The 27,654-nt window shown below is 36.1% G+C and overlaps 1 protein-coding gene across 1 annotated transcript; it reads right to left on the bottom strand.

Moving 5' to 3' along the window:
• Positions 1–13,251: 13,251 nt before the first annotated feature.
• LOC126777881 (delta(24)-sterol reductase-like) lies at positions 13,252–22,254 on the bottom strand. Its single transcript, XM_050501168.1, has 10 exons — positions 22,214–22,254; positions 20,594–20,800; positions 17,764–17,919; positions 16,755–16,979; positions 16,377–16,471; positions 16,022–16,193; positions 15,177–15,335; positions 14,887–15,084; positions 14,525–14,656; positions 13,252–13,530 (listed from the first exon to the last, which is right to left on the bottom strand). The coding sequence occupies exons 2-10, from the start codon at positions 20,783–20,785 to the stop codon at positions 13,327–13,329; spliced, it is 1,533 nt and encodes a 510-aa protein (XP_050357125.1). The 5' UTR covers positions 20,786–20,800; positions 22,214–22,254; the 3' UTR covers positions 13,252–13,326.
• Positions 22,255–27,654: the final 5,400 nt, after the last annotated feature.

The following is a 27,654-nucleotide window of genomic DNA, read 5'->3' as shown; positions in this document are numbered from 1 at the left end:
GAAGGCGGCTAGTGCAGAACGTTTTTCCCGTCTGTACTGGCCGTCGTCGCGTTTGGACTCTACTACCACTTACCATCAGGTGGAGTAGAGTCATTTGCCCTCCCGGCGAATATAAAAAAAAAAAAAAAAAAAAAAAAAAAAAAAAAAAAAAAAAAAAAAAAAAAAAAAAAAATTGTAGCAGAATGTGTTCCGGAGTTAGGAAGAAAATCATGTCCTTTTTTATAAGTATTGATTTAAAAAGTGTATGTATACCTTGTTAGCACGAAAATTAGTCGGTAGCTGCTAGGGACCTCTTTAGTGCCTGATTTATGTATTGGTGTTATTCTAGCAGATTTAAGAGTGGAAAGTATAATAATAGTATCTTTCTTTTAAACATCGTAGCGAATAAATCTCTAATCTCATTGGAAATTCCATTTTTGGAATTGGATGGATGGATGGATTGGATCGGATTGGATTGGATGGATTTATAGACTTTACTACAATAGCTTTAGATAAGAGCTTGCGTGCAACTTTTGATACGAAAATTCTTTGAGTTTTTGTTCCCCCGGATCGCTATCTTAATTCCAACTGAAATAGGCCATGTATCAATCTATTTATATAGGATATAAACATTCAGACCTCATTCAGTGCAAAAACATATTGACATTTTTTTTTCTAATTTTGTACTTAATTCCTTAATAATATGTGTTTTATAATTCTGTTGTTATCACTGCAATCATACGATTAAATTATAATAGTTATAATATAATGAAATTATAATAGCTTTATTTATTGTCTATGACAATTATAAAATCATACTCATTATATAACTGAGTACGGTTAGCATTTCTGAATTAAGTAAAGCACTAACAGTCAATAATAAATGAACATGATAAAGTTCGATTATCCAAAAAAACAATCAACAGCGAATTAATTGTGAAACAGATAAATCTATAAATTATTCAACACGTCTAATCAAAACGAACGAAATATCATATGTTACGTTGAAAACGCTCAGATATTTTTTTTAACCATACTCCAATTTTCGGATGAAATTCCTTAAGACATGACCGTCGTCGACGTCAATTGACATCAATTTCCTGTGATGTAATTAATAAATTGGAACTGCATCTTTAAAATTGCACATCAATCTCTCAAACTAAATGTCTGCATACAATTTATTAATAAATATCTTTAATTAAATATTTTCCTGATGTCTTCTGTTTTTAAAATAATTAAGCATGTTTGAAAAACAACTTTTGTTTTCTTTCTCTGAACTTAAGTGATTACTAAAATATTATTTAAGAATGTAAATATTTATTCATTTAGGTGTTTGTAACACCAGAGACGAGACTGCGAGGCTGTGTAGCCTCGCAGTCTCGACGCAGTCGCAGTCGACGTGTAGAAGGTGCTAATAAGAATATCAGCCCTGAGAAAAAAAAGACACACTGCCTCTTGAAAGTCCTTTTGCCATGAAGAGCCATTCGTAACGGACATTTTAATTAGGAAGATGAGATTATTTATTTTATGATCTCAAAAAAACATATTTAAAATATAAAAAATACTAGCGAAAGAACTTTTACGATATCTGCAAAACTGGATTTTTTTACAATTCTTCTTCTGGATTACTTTTCTGGAGCGACCGATAGACGCGTGACGTCACATCACCCAACGTCGCTCGCTCGCCCATATTATTTATTTGTATTTTCGCGTTATTCTTGGTTTTATTTATATTTCGGTTAATATAAAAAAAACGTTTATATATTTATTATACAGTAACATAACACACTAATTCAACAAATAGAACTCAGATAAAATACTTTTTTTCATAAATATTATCAATAAAAACAAGTAGATGTTTTCGTGATGAGCATTTTAATGTGAGTACCTTTGTAGTAAAATTTGTCGTATTTATAACTTTTTAATTTAAGGATCAAACATTTAATTTTTACAGCCTAGTTATAGGTATTCGTTTAATATAAATATAATTCAGAATGTTCGTAATAACGTCCTTAACAATCAACGTATCAATGATAGTGTTGTCATAAGAGCTTGTATCGATGAAAAATGCATTTTAACGTTAATCTTTAGTTTATTGTTAATCTTGAAGATTATTAGTGAACAACCCGTATAGCCGTAACGTAAGTTGATGAAAACCTTAATGACTGTGACCCATTGAAATTGATTTATACCATATTATGTTTCATTGAAAGTTAAATACGTAGTCTATAATACTAAATATACATTAAAAAAATAGTTTAATATACTAAAGATGCAAATAAAATCAAATAATTCTTCATTCAAATACGCTCATAAGGCTACTTTTGAATCGCCATGTTACAGTGTAGAATTTAACGTAAAGCTACCACCGGTGATCTTCTAGTTTACCTGACCGATGGGCGAGTAATTGAGTTCAAGAGGTCTCTTTGAGTTGAGTCGAACAAAATTAGCAGTTAGTCTGGACATAGAAATAGCCTTTGATTGGGTATGGCATAAAGCGCTTGTTTCAAAGCTTTATTTCTATGGGCTTCCCAGGAAATAATGCAACTGAATTACCAGTTTACCAGAGCAGACATCAAGGTCGTTGTCGACGGTGCATGCTCTTACTTAAAATTCGTAAATTCTAGCGTTTCACAAGGATTCGTATTATCACCTACTCTGCTTCTTCTGCATTTTAATGACATGTGCAAATTAGCATCATTCAACATTGACAGACTACGGCACTGTAGACGCCTTATATACCGGCCGCGCTAATATTTGTCGGGGAACACATCGATGAGTATGAACTTGTGTCGGAAATAACAAGTGTTTTTTTAACGAAAGCCTGAGATTGGGGCCAACCAAACTTGGTACAACTCAACCCCAATACTACACAAGTTAGCGCAATAACTTCCAAAATGACACCTTTTGTCATAATGAGGGGATCATTTTGAGAATACCGTCTCGTTACCAAATCCAGTATCAGGACGTCAGTACTTCACGTGAGCTCTCCACTTTAAATTCTACAAGGCGAAAATTCAGCCCCACATTGAGTACTGCTCTCATCTCTGGGCGGGAGAGATGTTATCACTCTGCATCTTCTATCGCATCTTTTACGGGGAATGCTCTGAGGAACTGCTTATATTAATCATATGCGCTGAATTTCACCACCTGACATCGCGTCTAAATTCTATCCATGCCATCACGATGTCTGGAAATCCACTACTACAGCGATATATATATAGCGCTAAGTATTTCCGTCCTCGCACAGCCACTCTGAAGAACCATACCCTGGGATTTTTCGGTGTTGATTTGTGAAAGAATCTGCAATGATAAGATCGACTTTCAGTAGATTATTTGTTAGTCTACGTGAAAATACTACTCTTATTTTAGCATAAAATAATATATTAATAATCGTTCTAATATTATTATAAGTGAAAGAACGTATTTGGGGCGTCAAATCACAAAGAGGGATAAAACAAATACGAAATTATCAACGCGCGCATCGCAAAAGAGTAGCCCGCAATAACGAATGGGCGAAGTGACGTCACAGTTAAAACTCGGATGGAGTAAAAATTATACGAGAGCGCCCAAATTGATTTGCTTATAAAAAAACGTTATATCATATAATCAATTTTTTTTCACAAATGTTATTATAATCATTTGAAGATTATTTTAGTACAAAAAAATAACATTTTTATTAGTATTTATTAAACTATACGTCATGACGAGTCCTTAGTATGTCCTTATTTTCTTTTCGAGAAATAATTTATATGTTTTATCCAAATTTTATACAAGTTAATTAAAACTCTATCAATCAACAGCCAATCGTTGTCCACTGCTGAACATAGGCCTCTCCCAAGGTGCGCCAAAGCTCCCTGTCCTCCGCCTTCCGCATCCAGTTGGTGCCCGCCACCTTCTTAAGGTCGTCGGTCCACCTGGCTGGAGGGCGCCCTACGCTGCGCTTGCCGATTCGCGGTCTCCACTCTAGGACTCGTCTGCTCCAACGGCCATCGGTCCTACGACATACGTGACCAGCCCACTGCCACTTCAGCCTGCTAATTTTGCAAGCTATGTCGGTGACTCCGGTTCTTTTCCGGATAATCTCATTTCTGATCTTATCCTTCAAAGATACTCCGAGCATAGCTCGCTCCATAGCACGCTGAGCGACTTTGAATTTGTGGACTAGTCCCGCAGTTAGTGTCCACGTTTCGGCACCGTATGTCATGGCAGGTAAGACGCATTGGTTGAAGACTTTCGTCTTCAAACATTGCGGTATAGACGACTTGAGGACTTGACGAAGGTTGCCAAATGCTGCCCATCCCAAGCGAATTCTTCGATCGGCTTCCTTCTCGAAGTTGTTCCTACCGACTTGTATTATCTGTCCTAGGTAGGTATATTCACTAACAACTTCGAGAGGTTTCCCCTCGACGTATATCGGTCCCGGCACGACATGCCTATTGAACATGACCTTGGTCTTGTCCAAGTTCATACCGAGACCGACATACCGGGAAGACTCGCCTAGGCTACGCAGCATTTCGGTGAGTTGTTCCAACGACTCTGCTATGATGACGATATCGTCGGCAAATCGAAGGTGTGAGATGTACTCGCCGTTTACATTGACTCCATACCTAGTCCAATCCAGCGTTTTGAAAACGTCTTCCAACGCGTTGGTGAACAGTTTCGGGGATATTACATCCCCCTGTCTCACCCCTCTGCGCAGTTGGATCGCCTTCGTCTTACAGTCCTGGATGTGGACAGTCATTGTAGCGGCGTTGTACAGACATCTCAGTACCTCGATATATCTCCAATCGATATGACATCTCTGCAATGAGTCGAGCACTGCCCAGGTTTCGATGGAGTCGAAGGCTTTCTCGTAGTCCACAAATGCCATACACAGCGGCTGATTGTACTCTTTGGTCTTCTGCACAATCTGCCGAACAGTATGGATGTGGTCCACGGTGCTGTAGCCTGATCGAAAGCCGGCTTGCTCTGGGGGCTGGAACTCGTCAAGTCGTCTGGCGAGACGGTTCGTGACGACTCTTGAGAACAGCTTATACACGTGACTCAGGAGGGAGATTGGTCTGTAGTTTTTCAAGAGGGTTTTATCACCTTTCTTGAAAAACAGTACCACCTCACTCCCGCTCCACGTTTCCGGGGTCTTGCCATGTTGGATGACGGAATTAAAGAGGCTTGCTAGCTCTTTCAGGACCGGAGTCCCACCTGCCTTAAGCAACTCTGTTGTGATTCCGTCATCTCCCGGAGCTTTGTTGTTTTTAAGCTGTTCTAGAGCCGCCCTAATCTCTCCTTGGTCAACGACCGGGAGCTCCTCGGAGTAATGGCGCATAAGAGGGGCGCGCTGGTCATCAATACTGATTCCCACGGGTTTATCCGATCTTGAAGAGAACAACTGCCCATAAAACCTCTCTACTTCTCCGACAATCTCAGGACAACGGACGGACTAGAGGTAACGACCCCACCATTTTCAGTTTTAAGTTTTGTCAGACGCGGCCTCCCAAACTTGCGAGCGAACACTTTCGATCCCCGATTTTGCTCAATCGCAGCCTTGATGGCACGGGTATTGGAGCGTCGGAGATAGCGTCGCGTCAGCGTTTTTATTGTTCGGTTTAAGGCCTTATCTGACAAAAACGATGGTAGTTCTCGTCGTTTTCTCATGAGCTCGAGTGTCTCAGCAGAGAGTTTTGGTGCGTTGTCTCTTCTCTGTGGCGGAAAACACTTGCGGGATGTGTTTTGCAGTATTTTGACCAGCGTGTCGGTTCTCTCATCAATGCTGCTTATGGTTTCCAACGCGGTGAATTGATTTTGAAGTTCCATTTGGAACTTTTCGGAGCCTTGAGCAGCTTGGAGCATGGTAGGTCGGAGAGTAGACTTCATCATTCTCGATCTTTCGGCTTTTAAGTTGATATTTAGAGTGCCTCGAACCAAGCGGTGATCACTTCCGGTATTAAACCTGTTGATCACTGAAACATCTCTAAATATGTGCCTTTTATTCGAAATGATAAAGTCTATCTCGTTCCTTGTCACGTTATCGGGGCTTCGCCAGGTCCACCTCCTCTGAGGCTTTTTTTGAAAGAAAGAATTCATCAAAAAAAGCCCCTGCGCTTCGAGAAAGTTTACCAGCATTTGCCCCCTGTGATTTCTGCAGCCCAAGCCGTAAGGTCCGACTTTCGATTCACCGCTATCTTGTACTCCCACTTTAGCATTAAAGTCTCCCATAACAACATTGTAGTGGGCCTTCGAGGTGTCGTTGAGGGCCTTTGCGATGTCCTCGTACATCGCTTCGACCACATCATCAGAGTATGTCGAAGTTGGCGCATATACCTGTACGACCTTCAGGGAGTACCTGTCGGAAAGTTTTAGGACAAGGTACGCTACCCGGTTCGACACACTACTGATTTCCACAATGCTGCTAATGAGATCCTTTTTGACTAGAAAACCGACACCACCCTGGGAGAGGTTATCACCTTCGCGGAAGTAGAGTAAGTTACCGGACTCTAGAGTTATCGTGTCCTCCCCCTGTCTTCGGACTTCAGATAACCCCAGTATATGCCAGTTTATATGACTTAACTCTACTTCTAATTCGGCGAGGTGATGGTCCAGCCTCATCGAGCGTCCATTATACGTTGCCATGTTCAGTCGTTTTATACGGTAGCCTGCCGTGAACCGGTGATTCTTAGCACTTTTGCCGATACTCGCCGCGCTGGGCAGGCGTGTTGGCGAGCGCAGTAGGGGGGTAAGATGTTTATGGGAGGGGGGACGCTGCTGCCCATCCCCCCTTTTTCCCGTCCCTCAGTCGCCTCTTACGACACCCACGGGATGAGATATAAAACTCTATAGTAAATGCAAATTTTTACTCTGCGTTTTATTATTACACGAACACCGCTGGAGTTTTCGTGTATTTAATTTGAATTCTGATAAAAAATATAATATTTGAACCATCTTCCCAAAAAAAACACATCAATTATAAAGATATAATAGTCAAAAAACATATATACTCTTTTAGCGTGATAAAATTCCGTCAAAATCTATTTAATCGAAAAAATTGTAGGTAATAATTATATAGATACAAGTAACATAGAATAAACTCGTACTCCTTCTTATAATATAATACGTAACTTATAAAATAATATATTATAAAGCACATCGACAAGGCTGTAAAATTATTGGAGTACGAGACGGTATTGACTTCACTCGTCTTGCTATCTCGCACTTGACCTGCCATCAGTTCCATCGCTTCCACGATATTCTACGGAATTACTATTATATCGTGATAACAAGATAGCTATAATGAGCTTTTGAACGCTATTGCAGAATTAAAAAATACAAACACAGCGTAGTATTTCATTGTTCAGATTTATTTCTTATTTACATAACTATTGATATTTACCATCGAATTTAAAACGTACAAATACAATAAATGAAGTTGGAAAATTAAATAATAAGATAATCAGCATCTCTTACTGATTTCTTCCTCAACTGTGTTAGCCCGCGACTTGACTTTCATGACTTTCATGAAAATGGACGATGAAAACATGAAACGAGTATTGTTATGTATACAACATCTGTAACTTTCTAAAAAAGAATACATTAACATGATGAACAAAACAATACTGTTTTTTTTCCATAATCTAAAGACAGCACTTATAGAAGGAATTGATGTATTTTATTCAATTACACAGAAACTCATAATTGTTTTACAACTCCTAATAGATACCGGGCTGTTAGTATTTCGTGCGACAAAGATAACGCTCTACGAAGCCGAAATTAGTCGATTGTTTCTTTTCAATGGTCGATGTGCAATATTTATTGACGTGTATCATAGAGAGATTGATATTCCATGACAAAATCCGTTTTCAGACAGTATCCGCATGGCATATGGCATGGGAGTATTTTTTTAAATGTCAACAAATTTAACCGGCCTCTATTATAGCAATTTAGTTCAATTTTTTTTTCATTCTCTATAATGGCTGCAGCAATCATCTTAATACTGTATTCAGACAATTCCAGTGTCTCTTATAACGCACTGGAACCTGTTTCTATATCATATGTTGCGTTTTTATCACCACGGCAACTAAAAAGAAAATGTATTTATTTGTTGAGCGCCCCATTACAAATAACTATATAAAATAATACGAAATAGATAAAGAAAAGAAAGCCTAATTGAACGATACTTAATTTAACGTTGCAAGGCAGTGTGACTCAACAAATTGGTCTACTACTGGTCACTCAGCGAAATGTTGAGGATGAAACCTAAACGCTGGTTTTCAGTGGTAGGCAGATATATTAAATTGTCTGATTAGTAAAGTGCAGGTCTTATATCATTTTTTTTACACCTGGACAGCTTATTTTATCATGTCCAACATTTATCAGATGAAATACTGTGAGACCGATCGATTATTTCATAATGGTCTCAGAATACTTTTTTTGCATCACCTGAACTGAAAAACTGAAAAAATATTTCCATTCTGATTAAAGTATTTTCGATAGTGATGTTTCAGGAACTGCGAAAACAGATGGAAACATTTTTATATAAAATCTTATATATTCGAGAAAAATGCAAAAAGCCAATACTTTAGACCTTGAACCTTTTTTAGCAGACGTTAGATCGATTATTGAAATTTTTATATAATTCATTTGTATTAGTATACATAGGACCTATACCAATTTTCGGCTCATTTTTTTATGGTATCTACCTTTACGGACGAGCGTATGGGCTATCTGATGGTAACTGGTCAAAAATGCTCATAGACATTGGTATTGTAAGAAATGTTAACCATTGCTTATGAAAGCAATGGTTAACATCGCAATGGCGATGACGCCAATGCGCCATCAACCTTGAGAACCAAGATGCTATGTCCCTTGTGCCTATAATTACACTCACCCTTTAAACCGAAACACAACAATACCAAGTACTGCTATTTTGCGGTAGAATATCTGATGAATGGGTGGGACCTACCCTCAGAGCGTCGCCGTAGCATGCGCAAGCGATCCCGTGGCGCTCCTCGTTAAGACGGAAAGGGTACCGCTGGTTTTTTAGTGGGTATTCCGATGTTAAGCCCCACATACCCCCTGTGCCCTGCCACTGTTCCCATGGGGGAAACGCGTAATGCGTTTTTGCAGCGTAATAAAAAAAATGGATGCAACCTACCCAGAAGAGCTGGCACAAAATCCTACCACCAGTACAATTTTTAATTTCTTTAATAATCGAAATGTCTTTACATATAAGTATTATATATTTGCCGGGAAGGCAAATGACTCTACTCCATCTATAAATAAAACATTAAGTTATTTAATACATACTCCTTTTCATTTAGTGTTATTTTAAGCTACAAATAATTCTCAGCGCAGTAGAGCCAAAAAAACAGGTTACAAGCAAGAATCATTAACATGCGTGCAAAAGTTCCTATTTTTTATAATTATATCGGACTACGATATTGACATTCTATATTGACATTATCCGAGACATGTACCATAATTCGGAATCAATAGTAAGGACCGCCGTTGGCGACACACACCCTTTCCCGATCACAGTTGGTGTCCACCAAGGCTCGGCCCTGAGTCCTTTTCTGTTCAGTGTAGTGCTTGACGTTGTCACAGTGAAAGCCCATGAGCTGTCTCCTTGACTCATGATGTATGCTGATGACATTGCACTGGTAGATGAGAACAAACAGGTATTGGAGCAAAAGGTGAACCAGTGGAAGGGTGTGCTAGAGAGGGGAGGTCTGATGCTAAATGTTGCGAAGACCGAGTATATGGCCTGTGGTAGTATGGACCCCGAACCCATAAAGATAGGCGGAGAATACATTATCAAGACGGAAAAGTTTAAATACCTCGGGTCCGTACTGCACGAGTCTGGTCGATTGTACCACGACCACGACGTCAGAGCTCGAATAAACGCAGCCTGGGCCAAATGGCGGGAAGTCACCGGGGTAATCTGTGATCGCAGGATACCGGTGAAATTAAAGGGCCTTGTGTACAAGTGCATCATCCGACCAGTCTTATTGTACAGCAGCGAGACGTGGCCAGCTCTCGCGAGAAACGTTCAGCAACTTCACGTCGCCGAAATGAAGATGCTGCGGTGGATGTGTGGCATTACGCGACTAGATCGCATTCGTAACGAGCACATCCGTGGTAGCCTTGGAGTTTGCGATGTAGCGGATAAGTTTCAGGAAAGCCGTCTGCGTGGTTGTGGTTTGGCCACATTAGCCGCAGGCCACCAAACTATGTCGGGAACCGATGCCTGGACTGTGTTGTCGAAGGCCCTAGATCCCGCGACGGCCAGCACAGTCGGAAGGAACGATCTGCACTAGGCTTCCTCGCCCTGCTGGCCCGCAAGATGCCTCTTCAAGTCTCGTTTGAAGGAACCCAGGCTATAAGAGGAGGGGAACACGTGAGCTGGTACGTGGTTTTGACCGGAGTACAGTATTTTAATGCTAAGTGCGACTTTATCAAACAATTCCGTTGACACACATATGTTTAGCAAAAAAATATCTGTGAAAAAAAAAACATTTTATAGGTAATTTATATCAAAACTTCATTATCTACTTTACTGCCTGTAGCTCTATCATTTAGGTACCGTATGTTTAATTAAGTTTTTAAGTGTTATATGCAGTTACTCTGAATAGAACAGGATCCAATGGATCTCCTTCCTGAGCACATTTGGAAGTAATAAAACTTTCATAAAAAATAATTTTGATGATGTATCTAACAGCCTATACATAAGAATAAATTTCTACCAGATGATTACTTAAACATTATTTATTTCTAGTGTTATTCTCTTCGTTCTTTATTCTCAGACTCTGTAATCCCAGACCTGTACATGGTCAGTTATAGCATAATAAAGTAATACACTGGCCTCCAAAAAAATCGACCCACCTACATTTTTTGTAAAAAAGCTATCGTATGGTTTTAAACTACCACATATTTATATTTTTAAGATTGATAATGAAAAAATGCAATTGTAGGATTGTACAAAAACAGAAATAGTGCGCAAAAAATAGGTTTTTAGGTAAATATGTGACAAAACACGAAAACACAAAATTTTACGCAATTTTATTTTTTTGTGTACAAAACGATTATGCCGTTTGTTTTTAAATTTGGGTGCCTAAATCTTACTTTAATAGGGAGTGTTTCCTCCTGTTGACCTAATCACTGCCTGCATACGCCTATTAAGTGACCTGATTAGCTTTTTAATGTCTTCCTGTGGGGTCCGTTGCCATTCTTCAGTTAGGGCAGCTTCCAGTTGATTCAGGGTTTCTGAAATTGGATTTCGTGCTCGAACCGTACGTTTTAGCTGGTCCCAGAGGTGCTCTATCGGGTTTAAGTCCGGACTATTGGCTGGCCACTGCATAACTGGAATTTCGACTTCCCTGAGATAGTCTTTAACAATTCTAGCGACGTGAGGTCGTGCGTTGTCGTGCATAAGTTGGAAATTATCCCCAATATATCCAGCGTAAGGCATCACATGAGGCTCCAGAATGTCCGTTATGTAAGTTTCAGCATTAACAGCACGATTACAGAAAAAAACCAGGTCTGTGCGTCCCGTCAAAGAAATACCTCCCCAAAACATTGTAGAGCCTCCACCAAATCGGACTGTTTCTCGAATGCAACACTGAGAGTAGCGTTCTCCTGGCCTTCGCATGACGTTACGTCGTCCATCAGAGCCTACTAGAGACATTCGGCTTTCATCACTGAACAATACTGTCTCCCATTGGTCCAGTGTCCAATCGACGTGCTGCCTAGCAAATTGTAGTCTTGCTTGTCGATGGGATGCTGTGAGTTTTGGTCCTGTTGCTGGCTTGTGAGGGGTTAAGTTTTGCTCTCGAAGTCTTCTTCTTACAGTATTTTCACTCACAGACACTCCACGACTTTCTCGGAGTCTACCTTGACCGTCAACAGCCGAAAGATGTCGGTTTCTTAAAGACGTCAAACCAATAAAACGGTCATCGGTCGGGTTCGTGACACGCCCCCTGCCAGATCCTGGTCTCCGGCGATACTCCCCAGTCTCCAAGTAGCGTTTGTACACTCTTCGTACCGCTGAACGACTTAATTTTAGTGTTCTAGCCACATTTCGCTGACTTAACCCCTCATGAATAAGAGCTACGACTTGAGCAGCTTCTGCTTCAGTAGTATCCATTTTTTATGTTTAAACTTATTAAAATTATTGTTTCAACAAAGTTTCATACACTTAATCAATAATAAACATCGAACCGAGATGACTCCGCGTTAAGAACTGGAAATAAACTAACCATGCACTTTGTGCACAAAGTAACGTTTTCTTATCAATACTTTAAAAATATTCCAAATATCCTCAATAACACTTACAACTCCTCCAAATCAATACCAAGTGGGTAATAAAATGTTAAATGCATGTCCCATAAGTAAAACAATCCACCTAGGTCGTGGCATAGTTAAGATAACAACTTTGTAAGTAAAAAAATACGGGTGGGTCGATTTTTTTGGCGGCCAGTGTATTTTGGTTAATATTGATTCAGCAATAATGTTATTACAAAAAAAAGTTTTAATATTTTTTATAAAACAGCATTAAAATACTCGAATAATTAATTTGTGGGCGCAAGGAATTATTTTCCAGATTTATTTTATCTTATATTGTTTAGAGTATTGATATTATTTAGAGACAGATTCACAATTTAACATTCCAGTCCATTGATAATTGTCTGTAATTGTCAAAAACGAAGAAGAAACAAACTTCTTTTTTAAAAATAAGAAAATAACCATTCCTTATATCGCCAATATGCATATTGGTATTCACTGGCGGATAATCAGTGGAGTCCTCTTGTTGCCGAGCGTGATTAACACCGAGGTGCTGGATAGAGATGGTCACGTCGCAGAAAGAGAAAGGAAGCGCGAGGAAAGTGCCTCCGCTGACCCGCTCCGACGGGGAGGAAGTGCCGGCCTATGCGAGCCGTTTCACCCCACCGTAAGCATCGCTGGGGCTAGGGGGGTACGTACCCCTTACCCCGAGAAGCTTAGATTTGGAGGCCCACTTAGGTGGACCAACCGTCGGGGCGTCACGGTAGGATGCGCAATCGATCCCGTGAAACCCCTTCGAAGAAACGGAGTGGGTACGTCCCACTTCCCCCCACCTCATGTGAAGGAAACACGTAAATGCGTTTTTCCAGCAGAAAAAAAGAGTATTAGCCTTTTTATTAAAGGCAAAGTAAATCACTCAAGTATTAATATTTGTCTTATTTAATTGTTCTACAGAACGTAAATTAAACGAGTTTTAGGAAACTGTTGTATATTGAAAAAAATGAACATGCTTATTGATTTATCAAGACTATTCTTATGATGATAAAATTATACTATACAGTATTATTCCTATATCTATTTTCTAACTAGTCTATTAACTTTTCCATATATTTCCGGGAAGGCCTCCTTACAATAGGGTAAGGTGTTCCGCATCTTGTCATACAGCGTGTGGTCAAACATTTGTCTAAATTCTTCACGAGTAGTGTACGTGTCCGCGTAGAGCATTTGGAAACCACGCTTTTGTGTTACGAATTGTTCTATCCGCCGAGTTGATGATACCTGAAAAGATAAATTGTGAAACATTTAATCAATAGATTTTGATTGGTTACTCCAATATAAATATTTTAATAAAATTCAAGTCACGGGCGATTCTTAAATTGGTTTTGCCATCTACCTAATGTCCTCTATTATTAGATTAAATATTTATTGCATTTCTACGTGTAACGTGAAAATTTTAAGCTGCATAGTTAAAGTTTATCATCTGACACGTATATGGATTTGCACGCGCTTTAATTTTTTATATATATAGCCAAAAATTTCATTCTAGGTAGCCTGAAATGATCCCTCATTACAGGTGTATAAAAATTGTAGGAAGCTTGGATCAACATCCCTCATCACAGCAACTATATTGATGTATATTTTAGATCTTCTAGTCTCGATAGTTAAATATTTCCTTTGCGAGAATTATTCGTAGCTTAAAATGTTTATGTTTAAAAAAAATATTTTTCCGTTGGCTACTTGACAGAAAGTGATCCATGGACAATGTCACTTTAAGAACATAAATCACGTCTTATACTATAATGCACTACAATCTTACGTAAATACTAAATATCTTAATTTCTTCCCACGCAGCGGCGGCCCTGCGAGCGAGAGGAGCGATCCCTCCAGGCGCCAGGTAGTAAGGCGCGCGAAAATGACAAAACCAATATCCAGGTGTACATAAGCGTTGCTTGAGTTTTATAAATGTGGTAATTATTATTTATATAACAATAACTAAAATGCAATTTATGTAAAGTAAAAGTGACGACCAAAGGACGCTGAAAGTTAAGAAAGGCACTGCTCCATGAATAATAACTGGTATACATATGGACACTTGAAGATCGTAGTCCGATATAATTATAATAAATGGGAACTATTGCACGCATGTTAATCTGTAAAAAAAATGATTCTTGCTTGTAACCTGTTTTTTTTTTGTCTCTACTGCGTATAGCTGAGAATTATTTGTAGCTTAAAATAGCACTAAATGAAAAGGAGTATGTATTAAATAACTTACTGTTTCGAATCCTTTAGCCTTTGGAACACCATAGACACCAATATCCACAAACATCTGCCACTCACCAGAATGGACCTTCAACTGTCCTGGATTGTTGAATACTTTGAATGGACACAGCCAAATGGGATATACCTGGAAAAGGTTCAAAGAAAAAAATAGTACTTACAAATCAAAAACAAATGATTAGATGGGATACGAAGGGTCTATTATGGGAATTATTTCCTTTAGCAGCTATTTTTTGCGAAAAATTTAGGCTTTGTCTTCCCAATCCATAATAAACATTAATAACAAACTTATGTTATTCAATTTCTATTAACGTAAATCATCATACAATTTAACAGATACAAGGTAGATAAGATTACCTCAAATTCCTTATGAAATACATCTATAGCTTCTTCCAAGGTTTCAATTGGCACCAACATGTCTTGGATGACGTGAGCCTTGTTGTAAAGTTTGGTGACTGCCTCTGGTTGCGTCAGCTTGAGCAGAGAAACTTCAGGAGGCATCAACCAACCGAACAGGTAACGGAATATAACGTTGTTACCGAATGGTATAATATCCTGTAATATAGAGAAGAAAAGTCGTAAATAAATTACAAAAGGTCCTAAAACCTAATCAATACAAATTATTATGTTCTAGCACCAATTTGTACCTGTAATTCCCAAAAGAAACTACGGGTGTGTCGGTGGTAATAATCTCGTAATGGGATATATTCCACAATGGTTTTCTTACTTCCTCGACGATATTCATTAAGATACCTCTCCACTTGTTTGAAAAACCACTCAGCGTACCATTTTCCAATTGGATTAAACTGAAATGACACAAAAAATCATTGAGTATTTAATTTATCTATATGATAGCAAATATTGTCTAACATGTCATGTAGATAAATTACTTTAAAAAAATCATCTATTACAATAACATGACAAATTAAATGTCAGAAGAGTAAGTCATGATGGAGGTTTTTTTCAATGCAGGGTTTTTTTTCATCTTCCCACGTTCTTATAACATAAGGTATCTTAGTAGTCTTTGTGAAAATGCTAGTTTTGTATAGGTTTACTGCTTAATTCACATATAATATAAAATCATTATAAAAGCAGCTTTGTTACACAGAATACGAAGAGGAGAGGAAAGAGGTCCTCCAGACCGATTTCGGCCACGGCGGCCCATCTCAAGAGAGATTAGTCAACTGCGCAGGACATATTATAGTGCACAACTGTGTGCGCAAACACAGGTGCACTCTATTTCCTCGTTAGTCTAATCCCTATTGGTCGCGTTGGTTGTTTGGGGTAGGATGATTTTATGTGTTTTTCGAGGCACCTTCCAGACCCCGAGCTGCTACTAAGAATTTTCTGGCAGAAAAACCTAAAAACTTTTTTTTGGCGCGACCTGGGAATTGAACCCAGGACCTCCGGGTCAGCGGCCTTATATCTAGCCACTAGACCAACGAGACAGTCTAACATAGTTATATGATTAGTATATAATATACAAGAATACCTTTCCATCGCTTCCCACTTCATCCACCATGTCACCAGTCATCACCACACCGCTATCTTTCGTATAAAGCAAAGCTTCGATAAACTGATGTGTTTTCTTCACTGAAACTTCTTGGAATCGCTTCGCAAGATCTGATAAGTTTGTATACGGATGATACTCAATACGGACATACCTATAAATACAATGTCAACACATTAATGGTATTTTTGTGTGGTGTTTAAACTTAGTTTATTAAATAAGCGCTTTGCGTTTTATCTTTACGTCTTAAAATTCGTAGAAAAACACATTCAAGAAGATAAATGCTTCTGCACTTCTGAAGAATTTAATATTAATTACGAATTTAAATATTTCTTACTTTTTAGCTGGAACAACTTTAATGACGACAGACGTTAAGAATCCTAAAGTTCCATATGACCATGGAACTGCGTAAAATAGTTCTGGGTTTTCTTCCTTTAAAAAAATAAACAAAATTAAATTCCTTGTTCATTTTGAAATTATTATCTAATTAACATTTCGATTATCTTTTGACTTTGCTACTGACTACAACTTAATAGATAACTCATATGTAATCTTTGATTAATTTTATGTATCACAATCTTTTAAATGTTATAATCCTCCAAATTCTCAATATACTTTCAACAGGATAAGTCGTAAAATATTAGTTGCTATAGCAAATATAATAAAACACCGCACTAAGTAAGCGCTGTTTAGTCTTCTTGTTATGGTATCTTACCTTACTACAAGTCACAACAGATCCATCAGCAAGCACTAGTTCATATTGCAAACATATATGCTGGAAGAGTCCATATATATGCGAAGAAGTCTCCACTCCTGTGCCCATTACTAATCCCCCCACTGTCAACTGGTCTAACTCCGGAAGCACGGCTAGCGCAAGACCGAGACGGTCTAGAGTTTTAGAGAGCTGACCCATAGTCACCAATGGTTCGCAGCGAACTGTCTGGTAGAAAAATAATGTTAACATAAATAATATTCTGCAAATATCCCTGTTTCGTTATACAAAAGGAGGTAAAGTAAACGCGTTTTTCAATATGGTTTGATGAATACTTTTCGAACACCAAATCTATCTGGTGGTTTGTTTACTAAAAAGCCTAAACACTGAAATTCTGTCAGATGTGTATTCTACCATTGGAGCAGCGTGGTGGAATAAGCTCCAAATCTTCTCTTCAAAAAGGAAGAGGAAGCCTTAGAAAGCCCAGTAGTGGGACATTCACAGGCTGTTAAGAAGTATAGTTGTTTGTAGAGATCAATTGTTTTGTCAAATAGTGTGAAACATTTATTCCCATTTTGTAATAATAATTAATGATCATTACAATATATATATTTTTATATAAACTGAGATTTATTTAAGACAAAATACATTTTGAGGAATGCAAAATATTGCATTTAAATAACACACAGTGACATATGCAGGAAACGTTAAAGTGTTAAAAATACGATTTACAATGAAAAATACAATTCAATCTACGAGTATATAAACAACAATGCCCATATTTCTGATGCCTGTTAAGTTTCACAAACAAAACTATATTCAAATGTAATCTTATTCTTGTCCAATACATTTTGCATTTATTTTTACGTTAGAATTTTAATCAGCTTTGTTGCGTCCACAGCAGTTTAACTTGACATCGGCGAAATATTTTCGTAAGATACGTGCCTTAATGTAAAAGAAAAAACTGTTATACGTACAACGTATAGCATAATATTTTAATATTTATACTGACCATGTTCTTAGTATCAACTTCTAGCACGTCAACGAGATTGATTTGTATGTTGGTAAACATTTTCTTGTAAATGGCCTGGCGAAAGGACATTGTCTGCCAAGTTGGTCGTCCTGTGCATAGCTGAGTGCTGCGGTCACCGGATAACCAATCTTTTACCTATAATATATAATTATATTTAAGAGAAAATATTAAGTTTTTAAATTAACTGAATAATTTCACAGGCTTAATTTGTGTCCATCTCGTGCAAACGACATGATCCAGAAAACACCACGGTAATAATAAGTTATTGAAGTAAGTTTCCTAATGCTAATAATATTGTAACAGAACTTCTTTCGGCTCTAATATTTACTAATAAAAGTTTTTTTTCTGTCTGTCTGTCTGTAAAGTGTATAGGAGTGTTGCTACCTACCTATATTAGTAGACTTAAAAAGCAGAGCCTTATCTTAATACAAAATTTGAGTCAAATCGTTAGAACCGTTTCCGATATACTCTAACATATGTACATTGCTCATATAATATTAAGATAGCTTAGCCAGCATCGCTCAGTCAGATGGAAAATCTAGACTGAATAAGTTTTTTCCTAATAAGCTTATATAAAAAATATGTATATCTCGTAAAATTTACTAATTCGTTGAAATTGTTATTCCTTATTTGACAATTAATAAATAATTAAATATTTTATTTTTATATTATGATCGTCGATTGCAAGTCATGCCAAAATTGGCTTTAAGAATTTTATACATCACACAGAATCTACGTTTGAGCAACAGTAGCGTCTTGCTTGGCAACCTATTCTAACAGTAGACATTGTTCTCCCAGCGATTTTCAAGTTATCATTGATTTTCTCTATTTATGTGATAATGTATAAGATCATGTTGCTATTTGTAGGAAGAGAATAGGTGTGGCTAATTCAGTAAAAGTCCATTTAATCTAACCGAGGACTTTAAAAGTTTATTGTACTTTCATTTTCGACTCGGTAACCCCAATCATCAAAGATATGTAAAACCAAGCCATGATGGTCAGCTTGTACCCTTGTCAGTCGTGCCGTCATCTAACTATAAGGGATAAAGTCTATTGCGCCCAGTGGTTTCATTCCCAATTACTCTCTTCAAATATATTGTTAGTATGATATAGTATATGACCAGTTCCAAGTCCTATGCTAGCGCGGATCCAAAAAATGCAGATAACGATGGAGTATTTCCAAAAGAAAAACTTTACAGTGTGGAGGCTCATATCAGCCATTTACCATTTTTTTCACAAACTGCACCGAAGAGTTGAAAAGTTGAGTTGAGTTTGAGTAAAGTTGAGTTAAAAACAATATGACAAACTTAGCGATACTCCACGTTACTATACGGCGATAACGAAGGTTTTTTCATGGGGTAGACGAGTTCTTTAGACCACAACTTGACTCTTGGCAATCGTAAGAGAGAACATCCTCGGACTAAATGAAGTGACGACTTCCGAAAACTGTCTGGTGACGGTTGGAAAATAAAAGATTGGGAATCAATAGTGTGTGTAGTGAGGTATATGGCTAAGAAATCTATTATTTACAAAATTTACTATGTCAATCTAAACATATCTATTGTATACATTAAAGTACAGGCAAGCCCTGAAAACACCCTTTTAGGACATTTAATATATATTATATACGACCTATATAAAAATAAGAGGTTACTAGCTGTTAGGCAATACTTTATATTAAACATAATATTAAAACACACCAAAACACCATTCGTTACATTATCGAAAAGGTGTATCTAAAGATAGAATATGTACTATTCCTTCACCCAACTTTACGTATCGTTTCGTCGTTGGTCATTTGCTCTATAATAAAAACATTTCGAAACATCACAGCGGTTTTTTTTGTAAATATATAAAAATATTCTAAATAAATAGTATAACCTGAAATAAGTTATAATATTCATAGTAATTCTTGACAAAAAATACTTATATATATCAATGATGAGCAACAACAGCTAATATTGACCTTGAGTTAAATTGTTTTTGCTTAAAACTTGAAATCATGCTAAATATAATCTCGAGTCAGTGCTAAAAATTGCGACTCGCAGTCAACATAATATAAATTAAAATCTTATTATTGTTAATTTAGCAAAGTTGTCGAGAACTATTATTTCGATTTCGTTGTTTCGTAAATATCTTTTGATAAATTAACAAAGACAAAAAGATCAATACCTTTTTCTCCTGTTAGTCTAGCGATTTTCTTCTTTTTTTGATTGATAACCGCTATCAATAAAAAAATCGTAGATAATATTAAAACGGCTGGCGGCTTTAAGTGCTTTTTAAAGCACGGAAATGTAACCAGCCTAAACTTAACTTCTTGCTACTGTACTGTATGTCTTGACAAAAAACTTAATATTTTTTATTCGCCCGACACGGGATATTCACCCAGTATTTCGATATGAAGTCTTATACGGTCTTTTAACAAAACTTAATGTAACTTTTAACATATGTCACCGTAAAGTTATGCGGACCTAAAGATTGTAATTTGTGCCCTCCATAATTTTTCAACAACAGCTTATAATCTCGCTGGATCTATTATAAACTAATAGTCCTTACAATTTACTATTTATCAACAACAGCTTATAATCTCACTGGATCTATTATAAACTAATAGTCCTTACAATTTACTATTTATCAACAACAGCTTATAATCTCGCTGGATCTATTATAAACTAATAGTCCTTAGAATTTACTATTTATCAACAACAGCTTATAATCTCGCTGGATCTATTATAAACTAATAGTCCTTACAATTTACTATTTATATTTATAAACATTTGAATTGTCAAAATATCAAAAATAGACATACCTGCCTCTGAACATCTTTGACTTTTCTCTCATGAGCTTTTGGTGCGCTGTTCAGTGTGAATACAACATAGTTTCTGCAGGCTGACCAGATATTCCACAGGAACGAAAGAGGCATTAGCATGGTGATCACGAGAAGCCATCGGTACTCAATTATTAAGTATTCTAAGAATGTTTCCGGTTCGACCGCTGCCATGATGATTCAATTGAACTATGTAAGTAAATATACGTTTTAATTTTAAAACATAATCTATTATTATCAACACATTTCATCTAATTTACACCATATTTCCATTTTACTGGGGTAAGGTGGTAGGGCTCTGCGCAAGCTCGCCTGGGTAGGTACCACCCAGTTATCAGATATTCTACCGCAAAACAGCAGTACTTGGTATTGTTGTGTTCCGATTAGAAGGGTGAGTGAGCCAGTGTAATTACAGGCACAAGAGACATAAAATCTTAGGTCCAAAGGTTGGTGGCGCATTGGCTATGTAAGCGATGGTTAACATTTCTTACAATGCCAATGTCTATGGGCGTTGGTGACCACTTACCATCAGATTGTCCATATGCTCATCCGCCTTCTTATTCTTATAAAAAAAATTAAATGTAAGATATAATAAATATAATTGACATCAATTAGTTTATACATCAACGATCATTTTGTAATAATATTACAGCTAATTTTCAGCCTCGTTTATGTTCTAATGACAGAGGTGTTCGGCATAGACCCTACTTACACGTAGCTTTGTGACAATTAATATAATGTCAGTACTAACGAATCAAATATATTCAGATGAAACCAGAAAATTTATTACATTTTTTAATAATTTGTCATATTTCTGACACATTTATTTGGAATTAACATTTATTGGTATCTAAAATCTCTACAAGAAACATTTAAGAATATATTTTATTAACTCAAAATAAAGGCATTATATAGAAATCTTTTTATTTTGTTCTACCTAAAACGTTGCGTGAATGCATAGTGATAGAATATGAAAGTATATTATTTTTTATCTAGATACTTATAAGATAAAAGTTGGAATTAGAATAGTGCACTATTCGACACAAACTGGTTTATTTGATTCACGTGTATTGCATTTACCGTGTATCAAAATAATAATTATGACTATAAAATAAACGACGGCGGAGTGAGAAACTAACATTAATGTACGTATTTAGCTATGAATGATTAAATAATTAGAATGATAACCTTGATGTATGTTTATGGATGATATTATATTTTTCAAGTACTTATAAAAACTGCGCGAATAACAAAAATATATGCGTCCAGTTTCAAATTTTTATTATTTATATATAATTTGTCATGAAACCCAATAGGGTAATTATAGAAAAATATTTCTAATTGTGAGTATAGAAAATTCTAGAACTAAAATCTCTACATTCTTCATGAAAATCGATCAAAATATCTTTTTGGGAGGTAAAAACACGGACAAGGATTGTCAATACTTATAGGCTCCGGCCTCTCATAAACATAAATAACACTCCAACCATTAAATAATATCGCATAAGCAGCTAAAACAAAGAATAGAGTAAACTAAATGGTGTCTTATACAAATAATTGTGTAATAACATATATTTAGGGGTTTATATTCTGAAAACTCACCATATAATATGACTCGCGTCGATTCCAGCAAGCGGCGCGTTTGGGACTGATCAACAAACCTGAGATCAGGGTCAATTATCGTCGTTTAATGTTAACAATCCAATATATACCTTGTTAGCTTACATTACAGATTAATTTAATAAAATGTAGATTAAGACGTATTCTTATATTCAAAATGGATATTGGTCTGATTCAAAGAATATAGATGAGGTGTATGTAATCTCATATCAAATGGTTTTTTTATCAATATTAAAAACTGATTGTTATTTATGAATAAAAATAAATTGACTTAGTTGGAACACCTGCAGATATCAGTAATATCTGATCATTGTATATCAACAGATAACACACGAATGTTTCCTTGGTTCTTTACACATTACAATTAAAAAGATAAATAAGAATTTATTTCAATAAATCATTAGATTTCTCAATACCATTGCACATAAAGAAGTTTTATTATAATGCCACTCGCCTCCTTAAAACTAAAGCTGAGTATCACATGTAATCTAAACACTTAGTATTTAATAACCATTTAGAATTCATTATTAAATAGATCCTTAAATGTGATAATAAATTTGAAACTTACTGGTACTATTTACTTATAATGAACAAATAATAAATAAATGTGCTGTCGAATTGGAGGGCGTTAGTAGCGACGACACAGTATTATACTAATGTAGTTACTATCGTATATATTGTTTAAAATATGTATAATTTGTTCAAAATAAATAAATTAATAAAATAAAATACTTACACGTCAGGCAAGCATGGGTTCAAATTTTTAATGGAAGTACAATGGGAAGAAGAAGATAAGATAAGAAGAATCATCGGAATTTTTGTCCGAATATTAATTCGGTAAATCGACGGAATATGACGAATTCTTAGAGTAATATTAACACCTGAATTGAAGGTTTTCAGTGAAGCAAAAAACGCAATCAATATTCACGTAAGCAACACGTAGTGTAGTTTAATTGACATACAATTGTTTACACTTTTTAAATACTAATTTCTTTTCCGAAAAAATTACTCAATTTTTGATTTATTATTGGACTAAATAATGGAACATGTTGGGTGTGCTTAAGAATTGTTCTATTCACAAAAAGTATCCAAAAACAAACGAAAGTGCATTTGCTAGGGTTTGTTGGGAAAATATTATAATACAGTTAGGATACAGTTATACAATTATCTTGATCCCTACAATAGCGTTTTAAAAAAACGAATTTAAACCGCAATTTTGTCACACACAGAAGAGTATTTGACTCTATGTAGTAAAACACATTACGTTTGCATTTCGTCCTTTATTATTGTGAACGTATTACAATTTCTCGAGAATAGTCTATCGCTTTCACTACAGAAGCAGGGGTCAATATATTTATTTCCTTGTGTCACAAAAGTGTGATAAATATTTCATATTAATATTATATTTAATTTATGCTATTTTTTTTCCATGTTTCACGATTTTTTTTAAATTTATAAATAAATAAGTATGACGTAATAATAAATGGTCTTTTTAATATTATTAAGTTGGAGTTGTAAATATGGAGGGATATTATAAATGGCTGCCGAGCTGAATATTTGTTTTTTTTTTTAATTTATAAACAACATCACCGCATCTATAATAATACTTGAATTTATTTTAAAACTAGCTGAGCCCGACGTTTCACCCGCGTATATTTTAAAAAAATCACTAACAGCAGACTTATAATATTTCAGTATATACAACATTTTTAGTTTTATTTTCGTGGGATATTAGTATTTATTCGATTTTAGCCGCACCCGGATCTAGATAGGGCAACATACAATTAGAATCATACATGAGAAAAACATGATTCCCTTAAGTTTATTCCGACATACTTAAATGTGAAAGACACAGACAGACCTGTGTTTTATTTATTGTGACTGCAACAACGAAACGAAATATCTACCTTACCTAACCCCTAACTTACAAAGTTATTTACAAACCGAAAATAAATACGTATGTATGTATGTATGAATATTTTCAAACAACCTACTCAACTACCTGTTGTAATAATATGTCGAAACTATAAAAAATACTAAAAACTGTATATGGTCTTATTCCGATATCTTTCATAAGAATTAATATTTTATAAAAACGACTTTGCAAATAATGCATTATTTTAAACAAACTTGATTACCATACAAAAGGTTATAGTCAACCTCAAAAGATAGACATATATCTACGCATGGGCGGGTTTATTATATGTATAGATGAAAACTCCTAGGTTACTATTGCCCCTTAATTAATACAAAATCCCAGTTAATAACGGAATAAATACGTAAGTCGACTATACTCTTAGATATAAGTAGTTTTAAGTACTAAAGCTGATATGTTTGGATTAAAAGAAAATTGAGGATGGACTCGTTATATATCCACGTGAAGACCTTAAACTCCACATAAAGACCGGCTGTCATCAGTTTTTATTACTGATTTTTACATTACAGGCACTATAAGTGTTCCTAATAGAAACAATTAATTGAAAAATTATGATAAAATGATAAAAAATTACTAGTTTCCGATTTATTTCTTTGTTCATTTCACCCAATTACCTACCTGGATGCCAAATTAGAACTTTCTACATCATTTGGAACTGGCTTGGAGTTTTGATCTATAGGTCAGTCAGTGGTAAAAATGACGATTTTTGGGAGTTAATATCTAAATAACAGTCTGAGGTGTGTTTATGAAATTTGGAGCAGATATGTATCTCGCAAGTCTCAATGTATAAACCAACCAATTTGACATGTTTATAGGAAATAGTTTTTGAGTTATGATGTGGTCAAAAGTGGCTCCAAATGGTTCGAGTAATATTACACACGGTGCTGTTCGCCAGTTATGTTAGCTTGAACTTCGCTTGACACGCTACCGCGTGTCTAGATGTACCCAGTGCGGTCGCATGAAGCCCCTGATACGCAAACGATTCTTTTAATTTAAAACTTTTTTTCTATAACAAACAGTAAGAAAATAGTCTCCTTTTGGCTAATTTAATTCCACACATACGATTTAAACAATTTTTTTTATACAACGAGGAATATGCCTTTTTATTCCTTTAAGCTAATTTTTTATAATTTTTTCTGGATCTGCATTGTGATCGTGTCGGTATAAACTATAATTAGAGATTTATAATTTTTTTAATGTTTAAGGTAGGACGTGCAAATGGGCCACCTGATGTTAAGCGATCACCACCGTCCATAGACATTGGCGATGTAAGAAGTTTTAAATATTGCTGACATCGCCAACGCGCCACCAAGATTGGGAACGATGATTATATGTCCTTTGTACCTGTACTGGCCTGTAGTTACACTGGCTCACTAATCCTTCAAACGCAACAATTCTAAATATTGCTGTCTAGCGGTAAAATATCTGATGAGTACCTAGTAAAATTATATAATAGTTGCAATTACAATTATGATATACTTAGTCCCTCAAAATCTAACTCCACGTCCGGCATGACCATCTTTGCCACGTGAGGGACGGACATTGGTAACTTTTAAGTTCACTAACCAATGGCCAACAGAGCTCTAGTAACCCAAAAAGGAGATATGGAAGGTCATTTAAGAAATACACGTATAGAGTCGCTTCCTGGGGGCGATCGCCAGGGCATGTCTGTAGCTGGTGTCAGACGTGACAGAAGCCAGTGACTCCCGGCTTGCCGGTTGGACGGGAGTCGGGGATAGGGGGGTTAGGGAAAGATCCTCAAGGACTACAACCGATGAACAAGGCGATATGGGTGATACTTTGCAGAGCAGGGACTTGGCTCCCGCAAGCTCAGCCGGTACATCTGAAACGACCACTGACTCACAATATGAAAATGCAAGAAAGAAGTGGTCACCAGTAGAGTTAGAAGAACTTATGTTTTGTTATTTTAAAGCCAGAGCCGGAGGACCTGGTTATCTTAAACGATTAGAGACATTTTTCAAGGAGAGAAATTCGGACAACCCTAAATCAATTAAATTTACTGGTAACCGGTTATCAAATCAGGCACGTAGAATTATTAAGCAACATGTATTACCTAAAGACACACTAGATAGAATACAAAAAACCGCAGAAAATATAATACAACATACACCAAATAGTGTACCATTAAACGCACAAAATTCTGACGATCTAACAACAATCACTCCATCTCCACTCTGTTAACCCAGTCAAATAATGAACCAGAACAAAGTAGAAGCTTAGTATCTCAACATTCTTTAAATATAAATAAAATAAACTCCAATGATGATAGAAGAAGAAAATGGACACAACAAGAACAAGAAGAGCTAATGTTTTGCTACTTTGTAGCGAAACGTGAAGGTGTGGCATATATCAGTAAATTGGAAGAAATTTTTAAAAGCAAAAACCCAGATAAACCTAAAATTCACAGATTTAATGGAAATACACTGTCTAATCAAGCACGCAGAATTCTGAAACAAAATCTTTTTTCTCAAGAATTACTGAACCGAATCAAGCAGCGTCCTGATGCCAAGATGCAACATTCTCACCATACTAACCCAAATAATCAATCGAATGCAGTATCGGCGTCTGTTACGGGTGGTGTGGTGGGGGCCCTTGAAGAAGACATGGTGGGTGTTGAGAGTGGAGGTGAAAAGGAATCTCCAACTGGCCAACTTCCTGAAACATCTCAAGTTGAGGATGAGGATCCCATCGAACTTCAATTCCTCAAATTTTTTGCAGAAGTGAAAGAAATACCTATCGAAAAGCGCACTTACTTGCCAAAAGCTAAAATCAATAAACAATTCTTACACAATCTTTCAATAATTAACAACTATTTACCCAATTTATTGGCAAGTAATTGTACTCTCCGAGACACAAATGATTTGATTTATGCAGCAGCTAAAACACTAATAGTTAATAATAAGCAATCTCCTTACTTACTAAGAGAAGTAATAAAACCCTATACAGACCCTCCATGGAAAAAGAGGATAAAAATTAAAATCGAACATCTGAGGAAAGAATTAGGTCAAATGGTAGAGATCTCGAGAGGAGTTAACTCACGAAAAATGATAAAAATCAAAAGCAAACTTTACAAAAAATATAATATACAGAACGAAACAGAACATAAATATACAGAAGAAACATTAAAACAAAAAATAAAAGCACTAGCAGGCAGGATAAAAAGATATGAAGATATAAACAATAAAAAACAACTGAATAAAATGTTCATTGAAAACGAGCATAAACTATACAAAAGTTTAGATACTAAAAAAGAACGTGCAGATATTAAAACACCAAACAAAAGCTGTACCGAGGAATTTTGGAATAACATTTTATCGCAACCGGTCGCATATAACCATGACGCAAAATGGATATCTAAAATAGAACAAGTCAATAGTAACTTAAACACGAGCACTTTTGAAGAAATAACTGTAGAACATATTAAAAAATCTGTTAGTAAATTGCTTAATTGGAAAGCACCAGGGCA

This window comes from Nymphalis io, chromosome 24 (genome assembly GCF_905147045.1).
Source record: "Nymphalis io chromosome 24, ilAglIoxx1.1, whole genome shotgun sequence".
Classification (NCBI taxonomy): domain Eukaryota; kingdom Metazoa; phylum Arthropoda; class Insecta; order Lepidoptera; family Nymphalidae; genus Nymphalis; species Nymphalis io.
The sequence above is the reverse complement of the archived record's forward strand: the minus strand, read 5'-3'. Positions and strand labels throughout refer to the sequence as shown.

Coding starts and splice junctions, on each gene's coding strand:
- LOC126777881 (XM_050501168.1), bottom strand. CDS start 20,785: ATGGCAGCGGTCGAACCGGAAACATTCTTAGAATACTTAATAATTGAG. Junction 16,980..17,763: donor AAGTTGATACTAAGAACATG/GTCAGTATAAAT, acceptor TTTTTCTACCAG/ACAGTTCGCTGCGAACCATT. Junction 16,472..16,754: donor CTGTTGTGACTTGTAGTAAG/GTAAGATACCAT, acceptor ATTTTTTTAAAG/GAAGAAAACCCAGAACTATT.